This window comes from Lithobates pipiens, unplaced genomic scaffold (genome assembly GCF_037356315.1).
Source record: "Lithobates pipiens isolate NorthernLeopardFrog02 unplaced genomic scaffold, aLitPip1_a1.2 Scaffold_19, whole genome shotgun sequence".
Classification (NCBI taxonomy): Eukaryota; Metazoa; Chordata; class Amphibia; order Anura; family Ranidae; genus Lithobates; species Lithobates pipiens.
The window spans coordinates 346,865,513-346,890,379 of NW_027507764.1; the positions used below are offsets into that span (position 1 = coordinate 346,865,513).

Consider the following 24,867-nt stretch of genomic DNA (forward strand, 5'->3'; position numbering starts at 1 on the left):
ACAAAAAAAAAATCTAAAATCTAAACTCAACATTTACATACTGTTTACCTGCCAGTGGACATACATTTCCTTCCATTCAGTCCTGGGATTTACACTGCACAGCCAGGTGGATAACATAACATTCTGTGATACAGTCAAGGAATACACTGGTTTTATTCTCACCCACAGCCTGGTATTTGAACAATGAAGGAACACCAGCAGACTGTTCTTTAACATCTAATGGTTAATAAATGAATACAGAGCTGGATTTATGCATCTGCCTAAAATTCAGCCTTTAAAAATCTTCGCTTGGGTGTGATTCCTTTTTTTTCGTTATTTTGCAGGAACTGCAGTATGGAGATGGAGGGTCCTTGATTCGTAATAGGGATCTGGAAGATTGTCTTGGGAGTAGCCAGGAGCAAATGGAAATGGTGGAGGGACTGATCAAGGAAATGCGTATGATGGGACAGCCATGCGATACATATCATAAAAGGTATCCTCAGAGTAAAAGTTTTTGCAGCAAACTTGGAGTGATGTGAACATTTTATGGACTCACCGTAATGTATTGTGTTTTTCTAGGTTGCTTCAGCTTCATGATCAGATGCGTGCCATTGATAAAGCCATCCAGGCTCCACGCATACGAAAGGGATCGAAGGGGGGTGGTGGATATTCCTCTCAGAGTGGCTCAGGATGGGATGATTACACCAAGCGTACAACTACGGAAACATTGAACCAAATCCGACAGCAAAGGGTAAGTACAAAAATGATTACAACGCACAAATATCATCATTTATGCTGATTGTTTATTAAATAAGTGCTTCACTTTGCTTTTGCATGGTGCATTTGTTATAATCAATCTATAGCATACATTCCTGTAGTAAATCGCTTTCAAAATCTGTCTCGCTGCTCCTGTTTAGCGTTGCCTTGCTGTGCGACAGAACCCTCCTCTGTGTCGTGTTGGGGGGAAAAAAATGCCACAGGTGCAATATTTTATGTGTTGTGAAGCATTGAAAGCCCATTCAAAATAATTCACATACTAGCCCATTATGTTGCACTTGCCTGCAAACGAAGCCCGCTGGTGGCCACATCCATGTTTACCCCTCTTCCTTCTGGGGCCGTGGACTCCAGCTCTGTGGCTGGCCGAAGTTGCGTGACGTCACTCCCACGCATGCGCATGGGAGATGCCGGTCACGACACAGGCACTTTTAGAAATGGCACGATCATGCCTTTTCTTCAGTGCGCATGCGCCGATGACGTTGGCGCAAACGTATATGGTAACTATCTCCTATACCGTGCAGGTTTAGGAGATATTTCCAGTACCTACAGTTAAGCCTTATAGGCTTATCTGTAGGTAAAAGTGGTATAACTAAGTTTACAACCACTTTAAGGATCGAAACAACACGTCAGTGCATTACGGCAATGTAAATGGGACTTCAGACATTTTTACAACAGCACAAACCTAATAATGATTTATTCCATTATCCTACTGTTTTTCACAAATCCAGTACATAGGAAAGGGACCCTTTAAGATCATATAGGACCAATAAACTGCTTTAAGTTTTAATTATTTTTATATAAGCCATCAGTTTTTATTTCTACTGTCGCAGTTCAAGTTCTCACTCGGGTTGTATAAATGCTTACTGCTTTGTGGTGGAAGCTTCCAGAGCTGTAGTCCTACAACAATGGGCAGTAGTTTTAAGTGTTAATCATGAGCGTTCTCACCAATGAGCCAGAATATGACGCCTATGACTCCAGTCTTGTCTGTCTGCATTCATTCCACTCAAGGTCCTATGTGTCTCTGTATGTACAGAATGGGTTCTCTTGTTGGAAAGGTGCCAAAACCCCTGCAGGTATGGGAGTGCCTCTGTGCAACATGTTGTTTCAATGCACCAATTACTGCTTTAAATTATACACTGATCACATCCCCACCCATCCCTTTTAATTTCAGTGCTTCTAGAATATTTTTTTTTGCTACAATCTGTAGAAGTAGAGTATTTCTTTTACAAAACTCCCAGATCTTTATAATGTATCAAATGTTATGCTGGTTAAATAAAATCTAGTTGTCTCATACATAATGTTGTTAAATGTTTTGCAGTACTGATTTGCACCTAAGGCCCATTTCACACTCTTGTTCCGATCAGGTCTGCCTATTAGTTTTTAAGGGGGACCTGATTGGAAGGTCCATTCATCCCTATGGACTTGTCTGTTTACACATGCCTACCTCCAGGTCCGTTTTTGTCCGCTAAAAATAAAAAAAACAAGGGGATCCATTCTCTTCCATTTATGCAGATCGGAGGGTAGTTGGGTGCAAACACAGTGGGGTTAGTTTACTCCTGGCTGCCCATAGAACGGAGCAGGATCTGTCCGTGTTTGCCCTGTAGAAACTAAAGACACACGCATGTGTAATCCGCTGACTCTGCTCCAGTCAGTAGGGGATCTGTGAGCTGATTCCCTGCTGATCTTTATGGAATCTGGCCTTGTGAAAGGGGCCTAAGTGTTGTAGGAATTAACTTTATGCTTCACACTTTAACTTTAGGGTTCACACTATGAACTACTTGTGAATCGCAAAGGAACTGCACTGCATTAGTGTGCAATTCACATATGATTCAGGGCTGTGCAATTCAAAAGGAATGGTATCAAATTGCACAGCATCGCACCAAAGACATGCATGCACCTTTTTTGGAGCCGCAAAGCAACCGGATCGCATGGTCAGCTTGTACTATGGGATCCTGTAAAGGCAAGCGTTTGTGACTTGAGTTTAGGGTGTTGTTATCTTTGTATTGGCACCCGCAGGTGCAGTGCACTTGGAATGCAGTGTGGGGAAAAGCACACAGATCAGAGTTTTCCACACCATATTAGTGTGAACGTAGGCTAAAAGATGAAGAGCATGACTTTAGACAGCTTTTATTTTTTTGTTTACTGTTTTTTTGTTCTCATTTTTTTAAGACGCAATGGGGGTTATTTACTAAAGGCAAATCCACACTTGAAAGTGCACTTGAAGGTGCAGTCGCTGTAGATCTGAGAGGAAGATTTGAAATGAGGGGAAGCTCTGCTGATTTTTATCCAACCATGTGCAAGCTAAACTGTTTTTTATTTTCCTTGCACGTCCCCCTCGGGTCTACAATGACTGTACTTCCAAGGGCACTTTCGGTGCACTTTAAAGTACACTTGTAGTGCAAAGTGGATTTGCCTTTAGTAAATAACCCCCCAATATATGGAATATTTCTATATAAATACAGAATGTATTTTGTACCAAAAAAAAATGGCAAATGGCCATTTGCAATTATGCGTCTTCTGTGTTACTTATATGCTATGTTAAAGTTATGTGTATTTTTTAACCTTAAATATCCTTAAGTCAAGCACAGGTTTTGTCAGGAAGAATTATTTTAAAGATTTGCTTTGCATCTTGAGAAATGACAAGTCTTTAAATTATGCATTCATGTCTTAGTATATCAGTGCTTCCATAGAAAAAGAAATTGTCAATGCCATATAATGTGAGTGGACAGCTTAGCCTTCTATTACAGAAGCTAGGAATATGTAAGAGTCTGTTGGTATTCTTGGCTATCCATACTGTATTATTTTAATGCATTGTCTGTTGAGAGGAGACTTCTGAAGTTTGGTCTATGTTGGCAAGTAAATCAGTGAGTACGCTTGTATCTGAAATCTATTAACCTTCTTGCATGCCCTTATATGAGGATCATATTGCCATTACCTAAAATGTCTAGAAAATGTAGCAATTTGTTCACGTGTAAAGTACTACCTGGACATGGTATTATAATTGGTATTATAATTGGCCTCTATTAAAGATTTATTAGAGAGATTAGCAGCTATCTCATACCACACTTGTAGCACAAGGTCTGCATTAAGATCAAAATTCCCATTGGGTCATATAGGACAATTTTTGGGAGGAAGGCTATAGCTAGTGTGCCATGCTTATCTGGTACTTTGTATCAACAATACAGCATTGGTAATCAATAAAAGTAAACAATGTCATTAAAATTCATTTGAACTCTTGTTTGTATTTGTAGCGTCAGATGGAGAGTGTTGATTGGGGGTTTGACGCCACAACTGTGGAACAGCAAATCAGTAATCACAGGAAGCTCCACAATGCAATTGCTGAGTATCGTTGGGAACTGGACAAAATTAAAGCAGATCTGGTAAACATTAGTTATTCTATACTTAAGAGGCTACTAACGTTTTTTTTTTTTATTATTCTCATAAGGGCTGCATTTACTATGTGGGTTAGCTGAAAATGTCTAGGGCTACTAAAAAATGTTTAAGTGTATGGTATACAATTGTAATGATGATGTTGATCCTTTACTTGTAAAACTCAAGTCAAAACTCTATTCATGTGTTTGACTGTCAGTTTCATACCTCTGTATCCCCCAAAATGAGTATGCATTGTGACCCTTACCTTGTCGTCGCCATTGCACAGATCAACGGTCCCTCATTCCTTCACTTTTGCTGTCCTACTTCCTGGTTGCAGGACAACCAGCATCCTTTAACCTTTTCCTCTTGGCCCTGACGTTATATTCCTGCCTTCTGTAGCCTTAAGAACTAAACAGTGCATCCCTGTGCTTTCCTTTCATCAATGAACACTCATGTCTCTCCTGCAGGGATGCCAGAGCATGCAGTGAAATGTAGTTAAGAACAGTGCTGTGTGTCCATACATGAGCACTTGGAAGCAATGTTTAAGACTAATTTTACATAAGCAACGAGCAGGGAAATGAGCAAGGATGATAGGAGAAGAAGGCTATGGTTTGTTATAAGAGTCATGGAGCAGGGTTTTAATGTACCACCTTTACCATAATGATGATAAACGAGGTGTTGGGCCCATTTTAGGCCAGAAACCTGTGTGAAACTTGATTTATACTTCCCTGGCATATTTGTCCAAAGTGCCCATGCCAGCACTGACTAAGGATACGGGGCGGCTTTGCACTTGTTTTTAGGGCACCTACAGTGGCCTCAGCAGTGTAATAGATTATCATCAATAGTCCAACGAACAAGCAGGATGATGCAGCTGTAAAGCTGCAATAGGAAATAATACTTCCACATTGGAAGCTATAGCAGGGGCGTGTGAATCTCAAGAGTGGCAATACAGAGTAACAAATGTATTAAAACCTGTTTAACTTCACGTCTTCTTCTATATATTTTAACCATGTGTACTGTGTATATTATATATAACTGTTTTACAGGAGGGTTGATTTAAGACTTTTTTTATTTATTTTTTAGGATAATTGTAGTCCAGTTTATTGAACATGCAATCCTTGATATTACAATATATTTAACATTGCGGAACAAACTAATTTTCATTTTGTTTTTCCCACAACAGAGAGAAAAAGGGGCAATTTACCAGCTAGAGGAAGAGTATGATGGATTGCTGGTGAGGCTTTTAATAACACTGCCCTGATCCTGTTCTTTGTTATGGTTTAGAAAAATTAAATATTACAAAATTGATAAAACTGATTCAAATTACATCTGTATTGCTCGCCTTTCTCTTATGACTCCCTTTCTTTATATAAACTAGAAAGTAGTACAGTTTTATATATACTACTGTGCAAAGTTTTTAGGCAGGTGTGAAAAAATGCTGTATATTAAGAAGCATTCAGAAATAGAAGTGTTAAATATATATATATTTTTTATCAATTAACAAAATTGTAAGTAAATGAACAGAAGAGGAATCTACATCAAATCAACATTTAGTGTGAACACCCTTTGCCTTTAAAAATGCCACCAATTCTAGGCAAGGAACTCTGCAGATTGTTCCAAACTTCTTGGTGACCTAACCACAGATCATCTGTGGATGTAGGCTGCCTCAAATCCTTCTGTCTCTTAACCTCAGACAGACTCAATATTGATCCGGACTATGGGGGGGCCAAACAATCACTTCCAGGACCCCTTGTTCTTTATGCTGAAGATAATTCTTAATGACATTGGCTGTATGTTTGTCCTATTGCAGAATACATTTGGGACAAATCACACGCCTCCTTGATGGTATGGCATGATGAAATATCTGCCAGGATTTCTGATCCTGACCAAATCTCCAACTCCATTTGCAGAAATGCAGCCTCAAACATGCAAGGAACTTCCTCCATGTTTCACTGTAGCTTGCTGTCACTCCTGATTGTACCGCCGTCCTGCCCTTTGGCATACAATCTGCCTCCTGCTACAACCAAATATTTCAAATTTTGACTTCTCACTCCACAGCACCTGCTGCCATTTTTCTGCACTGCAGTTCCGATGTTTTTGTGCATCATTGAGTTGCTTAGGCTTGTTTCTGTGTCTGATGTATGGCTTTTTGGCCACAATTCTTCCATAAAGACCATTTGTGGACAGATGTCTGTGGCCATTAGGTGGTTTGTACTTTCCCACTGATTTCCAATAGTTCTGTGATGATAGTACTGCTGTACATCTTCCAAGTTTGAAAGAAAGTAAGCATGATGTGTCGTCTTCTGTTGCATCTCCAAGTTTCCTTGGTTGACCACTGCGTCCTGAACATTGCCCTTTTGTTTGTGCTTCTTCAAAAGAGCTTGAACTGCACATCTTAAAAAAACCCAGTCTGCTTTCAATTCTTTTCCTAGGAGAGACGTTGCTGCTGCAGTATAACTACCTTATTTTTTCCACAACCTCACCTTGGTAGCCGAGTTTGGCTATTCCCTCACCAGGTTTTAAGCCTGCTACACAGTTGGTTGTTTCAATCTACATATAAAATTGATGATTTTTAGCACCTACTTGATATAGTTGATTAGTCATACACCTGACTCTAATTCTACACAAACCCTGACTTTGTGCAAATGTGCATGTGTAAGAACTGATGCCAAAGAGCAGTCACACTAAATATTGATTTGATTTTGATTTTTCTTCTGTTGGCTCACTTTGTATTTTGTAAATTGATAAAAATAAACAATTAAAATATATTATTTTGAAAGAATTTTCTTTACAGCATTGCTTCACACCTGCCTATAACTTCTGCACAGTACTGTGCATTTCTGTAATGTTGTACATTTAAACATTCTCATCTGTGTATAAATGCTAATCTCTTACCGGCAGTAATAGTCTCTCTTCAAGCCTTCACACGTCTGTTTTCCCACAGTAAATGGATGTCCTTTACTGCCCCTTAAAAGGAAAGGGCATTCAGTACAATGTACTGTATCTAGTTCACATCTATATATACAGTTTAAAAATATGATCTGTGTGTCATTTTTAGGCCCATGTTAAAGATTAAAACTGACCACCATTATCAGTGATGATATCATTCCTTCCCAAGTATAGGTAGCTTTAAAATTTTATGTATTTTTTTTTTTTATCATATGTAAATATATTTAGAAAGCTTCTTTTGAAAGAATGGACCAATTGCGGCAGCTGCAGAGCATCATTCAAGCCACATCCAAGGAGATCATGTGGATCAATGACCGAGAGGAAGAAGAACTGGTCTATGATTGGAGTGACAAGAATAGAGACATCTCAAAAAAACAAGAAGCCTTTTCTGTAAGTTATCTGTGTCACAATGCTTAGGAAACATGGTGTCCATTAACATTTTCTGGACCTCCTTTTGTGTTTGTGTTATTAAAGTTACCATAGTTACCAAGAATAGGATTTATAATTTGCAAACAAATTTAGAAGCATGTCATTTAATATAGGAAATTAATTGTGTTTTTATTGTTTTCCAGAAACTTATGAGCCAGTTGGAAGTTAAAGAAAAAGACCTTAATAAGGTGAAGCTAGACAGTGACCAACTGATTCTCAACCAGCACCCAGCAGCAGACAAGATTGAGGTAATTATAAATGTTTTCATACACCAGGTTGTGTATGCCTGCATTAATATTATTCCTGGGACAAGGCTTAATGATTAGGGTCAGCTATACGAGACTTGCAATGGCAGACCAGTTTCTAACAAAGAAAATGATGAACGTTGATTGTCTAATCAATTTTGGTATCTACCTTGCATAATTACAACCCATGTAAATAAAAATCTGAGTTGGAATAGAACAGATTCCTTTCACCATGCTCCCAACACACTGTATACCTTCTGTCGATACCATAGTGTGTATGAATGTACAGTATACCCTTTGATTGGACCTGGATCCCACTTTATTCTGAGTTAATATGTGACATTTACATAAACTAACTTTATAGATGAAAAAAACAGTTTGCAACCTAACATTGTGCATATGAATAAATATATTCAACATTTTTAATTTATTCATGTCAAATCAAACAACAAACAAATGTATATTCTTTGTTGGCAAAGAATTTGATCTCTGAATTTAGAACATAAAGGTCCCCAGTACTATGGTGTACTTGAAATCATGATAAAGGTGGTAAACGGCAAAAGCAAAACAGAAATATATATTTAACATATAAACATAAACATATATTTAATAGAGGGATTGGTGAAAGTAATCCGTAAAGATGTAGTAGAAAGGAGTCCAAGGAAAGGCCTTACTTAAGACATTTGTACTGCTTGAACTGGCTGCTTCATTGGGGGCCTTTCCAGACCTGTCTTAAAAAAAATTTTTGTGAGGAGATGGACTCTGGCAACCTGGTATCCAGTGTGACCTTGAAAATGTGTGCTGCTCAGGCTTGATAGGGAGGGGCTGTATAGGTAGTGCATCCGCAGCTGCTGCTAGAGTGCTGACAGGGGATGGAGCCCATCCTGGCTCCTGCAAGAGTTGAAGGAAAGAGGAGAAACCCCTAGAAATCGCACATCTATGTTGTTCTTCAGAGATGGATGGAGTGACAACCTCAACCAGGACTCCCACCAGGCCATGCCCCAGTGTTTTTCACTCTGCCCCGGGGCTTAGTCATAGGGATCAAATGACTAAGCTCTAGGGGGCGGAAGTAAACACATTGGGGCATGGCCTGGTTGGAATCCAGGCTGAGGTTGCCACTCTATCCATCTCTGTAGGACAACATATATGTGCGACTTCCGGGGGTTTTATTCTCTTTCCGTCAACTGGTATCGAGAGTGGAAAGTCAAAATCGCAGACATAAAATTATCTGCAATTGTGGGCTTCGGCACCCTTTTAGTATAGTCTGAGACCTGCTTTATTGAACAAGATCTACTCCAGTGATGAAACACTGGCACTTCCTACCCATTTCCATTAGAGGTCAGTCCCTAGAGGTCTGTTCTCCTTTGTCCCCTTTCTCTTTTAATGTTGATTTACTGCAGAACAGTCTTTGACAAAGGTTTTTCTCTTTAAGGCTTACATGGATACACTGCAGACTCAGTGGAGCTGGATTCTTCAAATTACCAAATGCATAGACGTCCATTTGAAAGAAAATGCAGCATACTTCCAAGTAAGTTAACAAATACAAGTTTTACACTTTTTAGTTTCGGAGTCATTCTACTCTATATGCAGTATATGTGAGCAGTTTTGGAATAAGTCAGACAATTAAATTTTTACCTTTTTTTATTGGCCCTTTTTCTGTTCTGAAATCTGAATTAAACATCGGACTATGAGCTAGCATGATGTAGAAAATAATTCAGGGTTTCAATCACGCCACACTTGCATTTATATTAAGCTAGTTGATTATACATACTGTATACTAAAAGTGGCTTGTTCTGTCTTGCATAACAAAGACCTTGGGGGTTAACAGTATATCATATTCAGAATACTGTATTCTTCCAAACAGGGAAATTATTAAATTACAGTTACACTCAAGGCAAAATAAGAACAATCACAACAAAAAATATAAAGTTACAATAGCACACAAATATAAACCACAATAAATACTAGTTAATATATATAATAACCATGAATTTAGAAAAATGTGAAGGCAAAGTTATTAAATACTATACAGTGAATGAACTGTGCAATCCCAATAAAGCACTTCACAGAATAAACAGCAATTGAACAAGTAGCAGAAAATGTCAGACTACAAAAATACAAATATTGCACCTCCTAACTGTAAATATTGCATTAATAATTATTGCTCATAAATTAAGCTAGTAATGGCATAAACATGACACACATCTGGATCATGAGTCCAGATTAATATCCTTGCATCAAGCACTCAGAGAGGAATTTATATAGCTTAATGGCCATAGTCAGAAATGATTTCCTGTGGTGCACTGTGGTTTTAACAATCTATCACTGAAAGTAAACCTCAGACTGGCCAGCGTATTGTGGAGTGGGAGGGAAGAGTTGCCCAAGAAAGAACATACCTTGGACAGCATCTCTTTTTTTTTTTTTTTAAGTCTCCTATCAAACATCCTCACTGGTTTCACAGATAAATTTGATTATGTTGCTGTCGGACACCCTAAGCTTGCTTCCCCAGCATGCCACTGCATACAAGAGAACACTGGCCACCACAGACTCATGAAAACATATTCAGCATCATCTGGCAGTTGTTGAAAGACCTTCGGTGGTCTTACGTCAGTCTAGTTTATTATTTTTGTGCACCCCTAGATACTTGTAATTCTGTACTACACTCATCTACACCAACTCCTCAGACAGACAGGAAATGGGTCACTGGTGCCTTACTCCTTCTCACATGCACAACCAGCTCCTTTGTTATAGTCACGTTTAGATGCAGATGATTATCTTCACACCATGTGCCAAAGTTCTCCACCACAGTCCTATACTCTGTCTCTTCGCCATCGCTGATACCTCCCACTGCCATAGAGTCCTCAGAAACCTTCTGAAGTTGGCAAGATTGTATGGTAGTTGAACTCGGTTCTATAGACAGTGAAGAGAAAGGGGGGGAGAGCTGTCCCCTGTGGGGCACCAACATTGCTGACCACACTATCCTAAACACAGTGTTGCAATTACAAATACAAATACTGTGGTTTTCCAGTCAGGTAGTCGACAATCCAGAATACAACACTTCAACCTGCATCGATGTTAGCTTCTCACCCAGGAGAGTCAGCCTGATGATATCAAAAAGCACAGAAGAAGTAATAAAAATAAATGACCCTCAGTGCTTGCTGGTTTATCCAGGCGTGCATACATATGGTTTAGCAGGAAGATAGCATCCTCAACTCTCAATCTAGGCTGCTAGGCAATTTTAAGTATTTACTAACCATGGGCTGTAACTAATGTAAAACTAGTCTGTCCAAGGTCTTCATTATGTGGGAGGTCAAAGCCAGTGGTCTGTAATCCTTGGAGTCACAAAGATGCAGTATTTTTGGCACAGGATCAGACATTTTCCACAACGCATGGACCCTTCACAATCCAGGTTAAAAACCCATTGCAGGACACCTTCCAGCTGGTTTGCTGAAGCCCTGAGCACCCTGGGGCCAATGCCATCAGGACCGGGTGATTTTTCCTCCCTCAAATCCCCACAGCTGTCTATTCTCCTGATCACCTTTAAAATGCATAGTTGTTGGTGCGAAGTCAGGGAGGCCAGGGGTGGGCTACTAAATTGAACCTTTTAAAAAACTGGTTCAGTTAATTTGCCCTCACCACACATCTCTCAGTCCCTCATCCAGCTTGCCTGAAACCTGTAAGACCCCTTTCACACTGGGGCTGCCCGTGCATTAGCAATAAAGCACTGCTTAAGCAGCGCTTTTTCGCTGCTAGCGGGACGCTTTCAACCTCAAAGAAGGGGTTAAAAACGTCCATGTTGCAGTGCTTCCGAATCGATTTGGAAGTGCTGCCCATGCATTTCAATGGGCAGTGCATTTTGGGAACGCTGTATACAGCACTCCAAAACCGCCCCAGGACTTTTTCTAACGTCCCTCAAGTGCACTGCCCCAGTGTGAAAGCATTTGGCCTTTCACACTCCGGCGACATGGGAGGCAGTTTTCAGGTGCTTTACAGGCGCTATTTCTAGCGCTAAAACACCTGAAAACTGCCTCCGTGTTTCCACTCAACCTTCCGCCTATATTTCTGCCTAGCTGCTTTAATCTTCAATTTTAGGTCCCTCTGGATTATTTTAACGCCCACTGTCGTGCAGGGAAGAGGAGGATATAAAACCTTCCCATTTAAATCAGTGCCAGAATTCAGTTATGGCCTCTTGTAGTTCCTTTTAATATATTTACATCATAGTACCAAGTGTATAATAGGCATGTTGAAAGGGAAAAAAACAAAACGGTCTGTTGTCATCTAGCATTAGCCTCATGTACAAGCTCCAGGTTTTCTGACTCGAACTTGCATCTGGAGTGGTATGGAGGCACTGCTCAATGTAAAGAGTCCTGTTAATATTAGTTCATATCGGGGCGTAATGAAGATGCGTTCTCTAGAGTGGGAGTGGGTACAGGGATCTTAAGAGCTATAGTAGGCAGTTGCATACAGAAACGGAGTAAATACAAGGAGCATTGCCACCCAGTAAATTTTAACAGAAGCATGCAGTACCACCATTATTACAGGTACAGCAAAGTATATTTTTCTGAGCACTTTAGTGTTGCAACAGGAAGCTGTTAATGTGAGCTCAAGCTACAGTAGGTGTTGCATGTGAGTTATCTAAAGCAGATGCAAGCCCTCCAGCTGTATGACTATACAGCCTGTGATTTATGATGCAGAGATCGAACATCCCGTGCAGAGATTAAGATGTCCAGATTGGTCACATCTTGAGATCTCTAAACTGTGTCTAATTAGATGGTCTCAGAGACTGAAGTACTGAATTCCTAAGGCCGCGTACACACGCGCGGACTGTTCGCCCAACCTTGTTCGTCAAACAGTTTCGGCAAACAGTCCGCTCAAAATTAGCATGGACGGACATGGCCACACACGACGAACGAACAGTTTGCTGAAACCGTGCGCGATGACGTGAACGGCACGTACGACGGGACGAAAAATACGACGTCCTATACACTGCATTATAACTTTCGGCGTGAAAATCCTTTCTGAGCATGCGCGGAACTTAGTTTGACGAACAAGCCTACACACGAGCGGACTGTTCGCTGAAACAAGGTTTCAGCGGACAGTTTTTCGGAAATTCCATAAAACCTTGTTCGTCAAACTGTCCGCTGAAACTGTCCGCTGAAAGCCCACACACGAGCGGACTGTCCGCCCAAACACTGTTCAGCGGACAAAGTTGGGCGAACAGTCCGCCCGTGTGTACGCGGCCTTAGAGTAATGTTCATCAGTTCCAGTCTTTTCTCTCTTAATAGGGAGAGGGAAAAAAAATACAATGATTTGGGCAAACAATGTCCCTTTAGGCCGGCCATAGATGGAGCAAATTTCCGAATTTCCTCTTTAACACAGACAGACGGTTATTATTGCTAGCAGCTATAACGGCCGCTTGCAATAATCGCGTGCAAAACCAGGCAGCCTGGTTGTACCGAAGTTGATTGCTCAACTTGGTGCATTCAGCCTGCCTATGCATGGTTCGATTCTTGTCTGGTTTCTGCTAAACTGGCCAAAATGAGTGTTCATTTATGAGCTTTGCTGTATTGTAACTAAACAATTCTGTTTATACTATAGTCAAATATTAATCAGAAGAGGTATGGAGATCCGTGAGGAATAGAGAGTATTAAAATTAATCAATGAGCAGTGAAATCCCTGGACTTCCTAGTGTAGGATCTGTTACTATTACTGGTAAAGGGTATATTGCTAAAATAGAAATTTAAAACATTACTGTGGTAAAGTAGTAGTAAAAGCAACATCTGGCTTGTATGATACATTTCATTGTGGCTTGTTATACAATTTATGCAGACATATTACTAGATAAAAATTAAGTTTCTTGTTCTTCTAAATTCATTTCGATACAGTTTTTCGATGAGGCACAGAGCACAGAAAGCTACTTGACAAATCTTCAAGATACTATCAGGAAGAAGTACCCATGTGACAAAAGTATGCCATTGCAGCGTGTCTTGGAGATGATTAAAGATCTTGAGGTATTTGAAGATTACCATACATTGACTGCAAACTAAAGAAAGTGGTTGTTTACAAAGAGCTGAGGAAAAGAAATTACTTTTGATCCACTAACATCTATCTTAATATTTATTGCTTTTGGTACACCAGCATCTATCCTAATATTTATGACCCATTCCATGATCTAGTTTATCCTGCATATACTAGGGACAGAAACGCCCTATCAGAGAAAAACAATATGAAACAGTGTATTTTGTCATTTTAAGGATTTGTGTAAGTAATTAACCCCAAAAGGCTTTACCCTCCTTAATGACCAGGCCATTTTTTGCGATACGGCACTGCTTCGCTTTAACTGACAATTGTGCCGGTCGCGCAATGTTGTACTCAAAGAAAAATGTATGTTCTTTTTTTCCCCACAAATAGAGCTTTCTTTTGGTGGTATTTGATCACCTCTGTGTTTTTTATTTTTTGCGCTATAACCAACAATTTTGGAAAAAAACTAACTTTTTTTTACTTCCTGCTGTAATACATAACCCAAATAAATATATATATAAAAAAAAATTATTCCTCAGTTTAGGCCAATCTGTATTCTATATATTTTTGGTCCAAAAAATCGCAATAAGCATATATTGATTGGTTTGCGCAAAAGTTATAGCGTCTACAAAATAGTGGATAGATTTATGGACTTTTTTCATTTTTGTTTTTACTGGTAATGGCAGCAATCTGCGATTTTTAGCGGGACTGTGACATTGTGGCAGATAAATCTGACCCCAAGTGACACTTTTTGGGGACCAGTGACATTATTACAGTGGTCAGTGCTAAAATCACTCATCAATGTATAAATGACACTGATGGGAAGGGGTTAAAACTAGGGGGCGATCAAGGGGTTAACTGTGTCCCCTAGGTGTGTTCTAACTGTGTGGGGGATGGGCTCACTGGGACAACACCGAGATCGCTGTTCCTGATCACTAGGAACAGCAGATCTCCATGTTGTCTCCTGTCAGAATAGGGATCCGCCTTGTTTACATAGGCAGATCCCCATTCTGACTCTCTGTGCAGCGATCGCGGGCCGGCGGACATCGAGTATCGCAGTATCTATTGCATGAAATATTTGTGCAATAGAGCCATCCTGCCGCAGTAGATGTGTAGTCAGCGGTCTTAAAGTGGTTAAAGTGTGGTACTTTTTTTTTTTTTTTTTTTTTTGTGATGAATAAAGTATATCTTCTGAAATGTTCAATGGCTAATTTGTAATCTGGTAATCCTTAAATTGGAACTTTAGTCAGAAAATTAAATCCTGCTAGATCACGTTAGGCTTGCTCCATTTGCAGGTTTACCTGTAAAATAGTAACAATAAGTAGCCATACGGTTTAAGATCTAATAATACACTGTCTCGCCCTGCTCTGCATATGCTCAGACTCTCTATTTTTCTGTACTGTGCTGAAAATAAAGCCACTAGAGGTCGATCTGCTGATGGTCTACAGATTTATTGCTCTTCAGGGGCTGTGGGCTTCAGCAAAATGGCAGCCTCCTGCAAAAAGAAACAGGAACATTATAATTAATGTAGAATGTGTGGTCCTTTTTAAATATTTTTTATCAAGTTGTTATGGGCAAAGTTCCACTCTAATATTTGGTCAATAAGTGTGTGTGTGTGTATGTATGTATGTATGTATGTATGTATATATATATATATATATAATAAATATTATTATACACATATATATAATATTATATACTTTTTTTTTTTTTTTTTTTTTTTTTTTTTTTTTATGTATGCGAAAGCTCTAAAAGTGGAATATCTAATAAACTTAGTAAATAAAGGATTGTAACAATAACTGTCGGACTCTTTAACACATCTCCTTATAATTTCTATAGTACCACTTGGGCTCACAGTATGTGACCTGGCCCTGGAAAATAGGGAAAACTTTCACACTTCCTGAACACTAGTCAGTGTATTAAAAATTCCTGCAAGGGAGAGGTAGCATGTAAAATGCCCCATACTAATATTTAAAGATCAATATAGATAGCATACAATAGTTATATTATATTTATGTAACGGAGCCTATAAACATTAGTAGTAGCACCTTTTTGGCAAACTGAAACCAGTGAGAGCGGTGGTTAGAAAACAAATAGGAAATATGTGTATGCTCCTCTAGTACCACAGTCAGTCAAAAAAAAAAAGGTATAGCAGAAATTATTTAGTAGAGGAAAAAACTCACCATTCCTACCAACTGGGGAGCACTCATGGTATAATTGCAGATGGAATAGGATGCAATCAATCTTTTAAATATATATTGCTTTTTTTTTTCTCCTTTTTTATTTAATTTCCAGAAAGAACGAGAAAAAATAAATGAGTACAAGAGGCAAGTTCAAAACCTAGTCAATAAATCAAAGAAAATAATACAACTAAAACCACGCAATCCAGACTACAGGAGGGACAAGCCAATTGTTCTAAAGGCACTCTGTGACTACAAGCAGGACCAGGTAATATAGCTTTATGCTTATTCTAACAATTTTTGGTGATTTGAGGTCTTTTTTTCTGGTTTACATATATGTATATGGTGCATTTTTAATCTTAGCAGGAGAGGTATAATGCAATATTGGGGGACTTAAAAAAGTGCAAGGACCAAACAGCTGGAACGATTTTAACTAGTGAGAATCTGTTGTATATTCTGCTTTCTTTTGAATCTAGAAGTTGGTATATTTTGCACTTAATATCTATACTTTACTCTTCTTACCCTGGTACGGTAAGTGAAAACCTTGCATGAACCCACTGAAAAAGCAGATGGGCTGGCAAAGCTGGGGAGGCATTATTCGTACAGAATTTAGTAAAATTAAATGTAGATTAGATCTTTGGATCCAGATGAGATCTCTTGTTCCATTATGTTTTTTTGTTTTGGGTGCAATATTATGCATTTTCTTTGCTTTCCTGAACACTTAATGTGTTATATTTGTATGCATAAATTTATACATACACATGGTATAAGAAGTGTTTAACAAATTTTAGTGTTTTGCAAAAATAACCAGAGCCTTGTGCTTTCCACACAGAAAGTAATACATAAGGGAGATGAATGCATTCTAAAGAACAACTCTCAACGCAGCAAATGGAATGTGACAGGTCCTGGTGGGTTGGATATGGTTGTTCCTTCTGTCAGTTTGATTATCCCACCACCAAACCCAGAAGCTGTGGATTTGTCTACTAAGTAAGTTTTCAGTGAGGGTTCCAGTGGCTCTGTGTTCAGTTTTGTTCCTTTTTAAAGCTACCCTGTCAGGGGATTAGAAAAAAAAAAAAACTCAGCAATACCCTGTGAAAGAAGATTTTTTTTTTTTTTTTTTTTTTTTTTTTTTTTACTGACCGGCCCAATGGCCATTTGCTGAAATGGTGAATGCTGAATTTGCTCTGCAATCAACACCTCTTGGCTGTCAAATAACATCCCCCCCCCCCCCACTTGCCACTGTGGTTGACACTAGTCCCTGCAGTGATTTAGGAGTTAATGGGAGAAACCTCAGCCAATGCATAGCACTCTGCAAGAGAGAAAAGCATCAGCAAATAGGCCACTGGACAGATACTGTAGGTACAAACCCTCTTTAACAGGGTAGTAATAGCCTCACTTTTTATATATTTTAATGTGGTGGCTTTAAAGTACAGTATAACTCTTGTGGTTGACTGAATGGTTTATCTTGAATTTTTATGTTAAGTGTATGTAAAACCAACATTTTAGTTTAAGTTTTGGATAGGTTAGGGTATGCCTAAAGTAGAACTAAAGGCTTGTGTATGAACGTCTAAAGAAGTAGCGAATCTAGTTACTATGCAAAGCACTAGCCTTCTAAAGTAAACAAAAAATGCCCCCTACCTTCATTGACTGAGCCAAAGCCTCTTTCATTTGTGTCTTGCATGCTTCCCCTCCAACCCACTGCAGCACACAGTGGGAGGGTGTCAGCAACACAGGCAGTGCTGTCAATTGAGAAAGCAGCAGGCAAGACTATATGTGGCCAGGTGCCAATTGACACACTGCATGCTTTTAAATCAGCAGTGACAATGCTGAAAGCCACTCGCCCAACAACCATTTTTATTTCATTGTAGTGCCAGAAGGCTCCGCTTACAAAAAAAGCAACTTTTGCTCTGAATGCTGAAGCAGTACAGCATTGTTGCCACCCCATCACAGGAAGCTGCATTCAGTGGACTTCACTGGCAAGTTCAACTAGTATTTGGATGACTAAGCGAAAAACTGCAGATGTACTCCTAACTTAAGTGACACAGCATATTTTTAAAGCAGATTTCCAATAGATATAAATGTAGGTAGGAGGAAATGTCCCAAAAGTAAGGGGAAATGTAGGCAGTTGCTAAATGTACAGGTACGGTATCTCCAACTGACAGAAACATTTAGAGATTTGGCTTCTTTCAACCATGGGAGCAGCGGAAGAATTCTGCAAGTCGTGATTATTATACTGTATTTCTAGTGGGTCTTTTTTCCTTAAAGTGTAGGTTTTTCTAGGTATAAATCACATACACCATTTAATTTTCCTATATACCATTTATCTGTATTTTTATTAACTTGTATTTATTTATTTTAGCATTGAGAAATTTTATGAAGCAATTCTAACCGTGTGGAGCCAGCTATATATCAACATGAAGAGTTTGGTATCTTGGCACTACTGTATGATTGACATTGAGAAAATTAGAGCCATGACACTTGCTAAGGTATTGCATTTGTCTAAATATTGTGAATTACGGTGTCTGCAAATATATCTTTTACTATAATCCTGCCATTTTGGTAGCCCTTAAGTGATTATAAGATATAAATCTCATTGTAACTAAATGCATGATTTCATGTTACAGCTGAAGACTATGCGCCAAGAAGACTACCAAAAGGTGGTTACAGATCTGGAGTTGCATTACCAGGATTTCATGAGGAATAGCCAAGGCTCAAACATGTTTGGCGATGAAGAGAAGAGGAAAATGCAAAGTCACTTCTCCGAAGCACAGAATCATTATCAGAAATTGGTGGTACAGCTACCTGGGCAAACTCGAGAAACCACTACAATTATAACGAAGAAGCCGCCCCCAACTACCACTAGTATGTAGTTATTGATAATATATACTGCAACCTTATTAAAGACCGCTTAAGGACTGTTACATATGTGTAGATTAATGCACTTTTGAAGATGCATTATAATGCTGAGTGGCATTAAGCGCTGTAGATGCATGTCATTATGTGTGTGTGTGTGTGTGTGTGTGTGTGTGTGTGTGTGTATATATATATATATACAGGCAGTCCCCTAGTTACAAACTACTCCTACTTGCAAAGGAAGGGAGACAACAGGAAGTGAGAGGAAATCTACCCCTAGGTAGGGAAATTCACTCCTATAACAGTTATTATGTGAAAAAGGTACCTCCACTGATGCTTTATTACCAAGTTTTGTTTCCACAACAACCCAAAAGTTTCTAAATTCAATTGTCCTTGGGACAGAAAGTGAGGTGAAATCTTCTGAGGTCTTCTTAACCCTTCCCTATGCTATCCAAAAAGCTTAAAAATAGTTATTTTGGCTGGAGCTACACTTAAAAAAATTTACCTGTTCTGACTTACAAACAGATTCAACTTAAAAACAAACCTACAGACCCTATCTACCCGGGGACTGCCTATATATATCTATATAGATATAACTCTCTCTCCATCTATCTTATATATATAATATATCTGTAATGTAAACGTGATGCAGATCTGTTCAGAATTCTGCACACACTGAGATGTGCTGGGAACTGAAACACATCAGATGTAAATAACAGTCTGCAAGTCCATAGATGTAAATGCAGTGTACAGTATGTATATCATCTGTAGAAACACACCGTTATGTTCAGTTCTCGTAGGCAACTACTCCTGCTTATGTAAGTGGTGGTGGAGAGTTTTTATTTTATTTGACTATTTTAACAGTTTACATGTATCCATATCCGTTTTGTTAGAAGTTCATTCAGAACTTCAAGCCATCTGTGGTGGTGGCTGGACAGGAAACTGTAAATTAATGACGTGAGAGGCAGCAGAGAGCTGTAACATGTTGCATATTGCTCACTAAATACTGGTGGAACACATAACCTGTTTCATAAAGGTGTACTTATCCTTTCAACTGGGTAACTATTACATTTAGTAATAAAAGAGAGTAACTTTTAAATACATTTTGTATTATTTTTTTGTGTCTCTAAGCTGAAAGAGTAGAATACGTCACCCAGACACAAAGTCAGAATGTGAAAAGCGGTTCCGGCAGTATTGGTAGTATTGGAATAGACCAGGAGAGGGTGAAGCAGGAAAACCACCTGTTATTGGAACTGCAAAGGATTCGCCAGCAACTGGAGATCTATGAGACTCGAACACTACAAAGAAATATCTATAATGTTGACCATGATACACTCCGAGAACTCTCTGGCAAAATAGATGATCTGGAGGTACCTTTGTACAAACCTTTGTTTGTTTTTACAATCTCTTCCTTTTTGTTTTTCTTTTCATAATTGTTACCCTTTTTGTTACCCTTTTTGTTTTTTCCCAAAGTACTTTGCATGGATCGGTTTTAATCTTAGTGTTGTCATATAGGATTAATCAAACAAGGTGATCATATCCTGATCTGCTTAGTTTCATCCAGATAAGTGACTTAACTTGAGTCTATGGTAGCTTTAGACACACCTAGCCATTCATTCTTTTGAGAACCAAGTGATCAGTCTACAAAAAGTAGCATGCATGTTTGGGAAACATAAGTATGTTTGCTAATGGAAAGCTCAAAGAAGAATCTTAGTCGGATCTTGGTATGCGCCAACCACATTTTTATAGTTATAAGCTGAGGAGACTATGTCAACAGGCTTTGGGCTTCTGACAATTGATGGTGGGCTTTGAAGATAATTTTGAGCACACTGACAGGTACTTTTGGCCTTCTTGCAAAGCTGCTTTTGATTTTTCTATCAACTTGTGCAGGGAGATAAGTAGATATGATGCATACAAAAGCCTGCAGAGACAGCTTCTAATGCAGGTCAGCCCAAAGTCTAGAGTTATCTTCAATTATCTACAGCAGCATAATAAACCCTAAATGGTATAAATGGCCCATATGACGTGGGCTATTTTGAAAAAATCTGAAACTGTTATATTTTGAAACTTGCTTGCCTTCTGCACATCCTATAGCAACCTTTCTCAACCTTTTCAACATGAAGGAACCCTTGAAATAATTCTCCAGTCTCAGGGGAACCCCTACTAAAAATTAGAAACCTACAACTCATGATACATTACTGTGATGGTCAGTGGGAAGAATGGCCCTTACGCTTGAAGTCATTGGGAAGAATTACCTCCTTACAGATAGCTAAAAAGATCAATGGTGTTAGTGGGAACTTATCTGAGAGGCAGAAATGGCCCAATGCTGAAGAAACCCCTAGCAACCTCTGGAGGAACCCTGCTTGAGAATCACTGTCCTATAGGCTAGTGAGACAGCCCACCATTGTGGACTAGGACATGTCAGTTATGCCAATTAGAACACCCTTGTAATCAGTCATAATGGCAAGATCTTTAAGGCTACTACAGGTATGTGCAGACACTCCATATTGTATAAGACATCATTTTATTTATTTTTTTGAGTCGCCAGTTATTGTTTCATATTGGAAATGACATTAATATAAACCTTTTGATAGGATGGCTGCCTATAGCTGGCCATAGATTGGGGAGATTTACTAAAACTGGTGCACACAGGATCTGTTGCAGCTGTGCATAGCTACCAATCAGCTTCTAGATTTTGTCGAACTGAAGCTAGAAGCTGACTGGCTGCTATGTACAGCTTCACCAGATTCTGTGTGTTCCAGTTTTAGTAAGTCTCCCCCTTTGTGGTTTTGTTTTGTTTTGTTTTTTTGACACACACACACACACACACACACACACACACACACACACACACACACACACACACACACACTTTTGTCAGCTACAGTACACATGGATTTGCTTGAACATACCATACAGATATCACCATTCTAACAAAGTGAAGTGGAAGTGATGTGTTCCTAGAATAAATGTTCTTTGCCTTTGTTTAATAGAAAGTTTTTTGTGCTTGCGTTTAACAGGCCTTGAGAGGAGAGGGACAAGGATTAACGACACAAATTAGCAGAATTAAAGACATGATTTTGAATTTAAAGGACTCTGATAAGTCTTCATATCTGCAGTCTGAGCTGACTGTGCTCCTAAAGAAACTTGAAAATATTCAAGGCTTTTCAAGAGATCACACTGAGAGGTATGATAAATATACACAGATAAGCCATAACCGTATGATCACCCATTCAGACATGGACTCCACTAGATCTCTGAAGGTATTCTGTGGTATCTGGCACAAGCTGTCAGTAGCAGATCCTTTACATCTTGTAAGTTGTGAGGTGGGGCCTCCATAAATCAGACTTTTCTTGTTCCTCAAGCCATTCTTGAATTCATCAGACAAGCCACCTACTTCCATTGCTCCATGTTCCAGTTCTGATGCTCACTTGCCCATTTTAGGTGCTTTTGGCTGTGGACACGGGTCAATATGGGCCCCCTAACTGGTCTGCGGCTACACAGCCCCATACGCATCAAACTACCATAAACTGTGTGTTCTGGCATCTTTCCGTCAGAACCAGCATTAACTTTTTCAGCAATCTGAGCTACAGTAGCCTTCACATCCCACGTTCATCAATGAGCCTTGGTCATCAATGACTCCCGTCGCCGGTGTTCATTCCTGGCACCGCTTTTGGTAGGTCCTGACAACTGCACACAGGGAACATCCCACAAGATCTGCAGTTTTAGAGATGTTCTGACCCAGTTGTCTTGCTGTTACAATTTGGCCCTTGTCAAAGTCGCTCAAGTCCTTACATTGCCCATTATTTCTGCTTTCAACACACCAACTTCAGGGACAGCATGTTCGCTGATTTAAAAAAAGTGTGCTGCTTAAAACAGATTAACCCTCCTCTGGTATTAAGTGAACATATGCATAGGTGCTTAAACAACTTATAGAAAATCTCTCCTATCAAAATCATATTCATATGACATCAACCCCTTATACACTTAATGACATTAAAAAATTCCAAAACATGAAAAACCAGCAATAAATTGAAAGTAGCACTCACTCATAAACTGTGCTACAGTTCAAACAAGTGTCAGTGTTTAGGGCTCTTCCCCCTAAAAACTATGTGCTTCACTGAAAAAAGCTTCCAAATAGTACAGTTTATATCCAAAGGCATTAAAAAAAGGGGGGGGGGGGGGAGTGCAAGTGTTGAGGGCTCTTCTGCCTTATAAAAAATGTACTCCACTGCCACACAGGTGCTCCACCACCAGCTAAAATGCTCGCTCACCTTGCTGGTGGATCTGTAAATTAAATTAATGCAGATCAAACTGGCTTTTAGGCCAACAATGCTTCTATAGGTATGACTATCTGGTGTCATCCACAAAGTATGGCTAATAGATGTATGTGCGGACCTCAGCTGGCTGTATTTCCATACATTCCACCGTACATATATTTAGCATCCTGGCTTTTCTTACTGCCACAAAGATCAAGGACACTCCCCGTATAATCTTGACTCTGGTGTCAATGAAGTTCTTTACATTGCACATTTTAGCATTATTTATTTAACCCATTTCTTTTTGTTAGACTTGGCTTGAATTTTCAGAATTTCAAAAATGCAGCTGTGTTATTGCTATGCAGAGCCACAGGATTTGAAACTGCCTGAGTCACTGACCTGAAATAATTATGCAGATCTGGAAAGTTAGAGAAAAGTTACAAGTCTTTGCATGTTTATTGCTGGTCAGTGACCTGAAATGCAAGAGGGTCAGCATGACAGCTAAGGAACTAATATGAAGAAGTCCGCAATGGCAGCCACCTTGTTATCTCGTAACAGATCGGTTTCCTTAAACAAAGTTATCAGATCTCTTGATCTGCATATTCATTTTGAGTTAGTGACTCAAAGTATCGAAGCTGCTGTTCAGTAGCATAACAGCCAGGCAACTACTGGCTTCCTTTTAAAGATGATCTCTAGTGTGGAAGCTGTGCCCAGAAAATGCAAGTAGAAGACAAAGGTCTAGCCATCAATATATTTCCTGTTGTCTACCTGCAGACCTCTTCATATGGGCGGTGGGCAAGTGGAACAGGAATAAGGCAATCAGGAAAAGAGATTGTCATCTCCTGAATGTGTTATTTATTTTTGACAGCTAAATTGAGCATACCATGCTGCAACTGCAGGCCAAGCATTGTGGCTACAGCACAGCCCTATTCACATTCAGCAAACGTGACATAGGGTAAAAAAATAAATCTGTGGAACATGTACAACCCTGTATGGTTGCCATCACTGCTTAAAGTAGAAGTCCATCCTAAAACTAAAATCCCTGCATCTGCAGAAATGCACGATCAAACACTAATCTAGCTAACCCTGTAAAGAAGAAATCAGTATATATACCTTTTCTGCAGCTGCTCTGACCTGATCACACGCTGAGCTGTCAGCCGCGGCTTCACTGTGGAGGCGGGTGCAAAGGACATGTCAGACAACAGAAGCCCCATAGTAAGTCTATGGGTGACGTCACTCTCCATTCGTTTCACAGCCGTTGTCGGCCGTGTCCTCTGCAGAGTTTCCGCCTCTGGAGATCGGGTCGGATCGACTTCAGAAAAGATTTGTATATTGATTTCTTCTTTGCAGGGCGAGATAGGTTAGCCTTAGAATGTGAATGTCTGTAGATGCAGGGGTTATAATTTTAGGGTGGACTTGTACTTTAAGAGCAGCGGTCTGTAGCGGTAAAAATGTGGCCCAGCTAACTATTTTCACTGCCCCCTCAGTTGTCAGTGCGAATGAGTGCTGCATCTGACCCTTTTCTTACTACTGACTTAGTGTGATTTGTTCCACACTATCTGTGTAGAACAGGGATATGCAATTAGCGGACCTCCAGCTGTTGCAGAACTACAAGTCCCATGAGGCATAGCAAGACTCAGACAGCCACAAGCATGACACCCAGAGTCAGAGGCATGATGGCGCTTGTAGTTTTGCAACAGCTGGAGGTACGCTAATTGCCTATCCCTGGTGTAGAGGGTCGTCATCCTGGTAGAGGTAGGACTTTTCCTTCTCATGTCGGCGTTGCCCTCTGTTGGCTGCAAG

General features: G+C 39.6%; 1 protein-coding gene across 4 annotated transcripts in view; it reads left to right on the top strand.

Moving 5' to 3' along the window:
* The window catches only part of DSP (desmoplakin), a 97,747-nt gene that overhangs the window by 51,595 nt on the left and 21,285 nt on the right, over nt 1-24,867 (top strand). For all 4 annotated transcript variants that reach the window (XM_077492153.1, XM_077492152.1, XM_077492154.1 and 1 more), the window contains exons 3-16: nt 324-472; nt 559-730; nt 4,008-4,136; nt 5,312-5,362; nt 7,306-7,467; nt 7,650-7,754; nt 9,184-9,279; nt 13,637-13,762; nt 16,068-16,220; nt 16,785-16,939; nt 18,312-18,438; nt 18,577-18,814; nt 19,937-20,175; nt 21,826-21,992. In XM_077492153.1, coding sequence (XP_077348279.1) covers nt 324-472; nt 559-730; nt 4,008-4,136; nt 5,312-5,362; nt 7,306-7,467; nt 7,650-7,754; nt 9,184-9,279; nt 13,637-13,762; nt 16,068-16,220; nt 16,785-16,939; nt 18,312-18,438; nt 18,577-18,814; nt 19,937-20,175; nt 21,826-21,992 — 2,069 coding nt within the window. The remainder of the gene's footprint in view (nt 1-323; nt 473-558; nt 731-4,007; nt 4,137-5,311; nt 5,363-7,305; nt 7,468-7,649; nt 7,755-9,183; nt 9,280-13,636; nt 13,763-16,067; nt 16,221-16,784; nt 16,940-18,311; nt 18,439-18,576; nt 18,815-19,936; nt 20,176-21,825; nt 21,993-24,867) is intronic.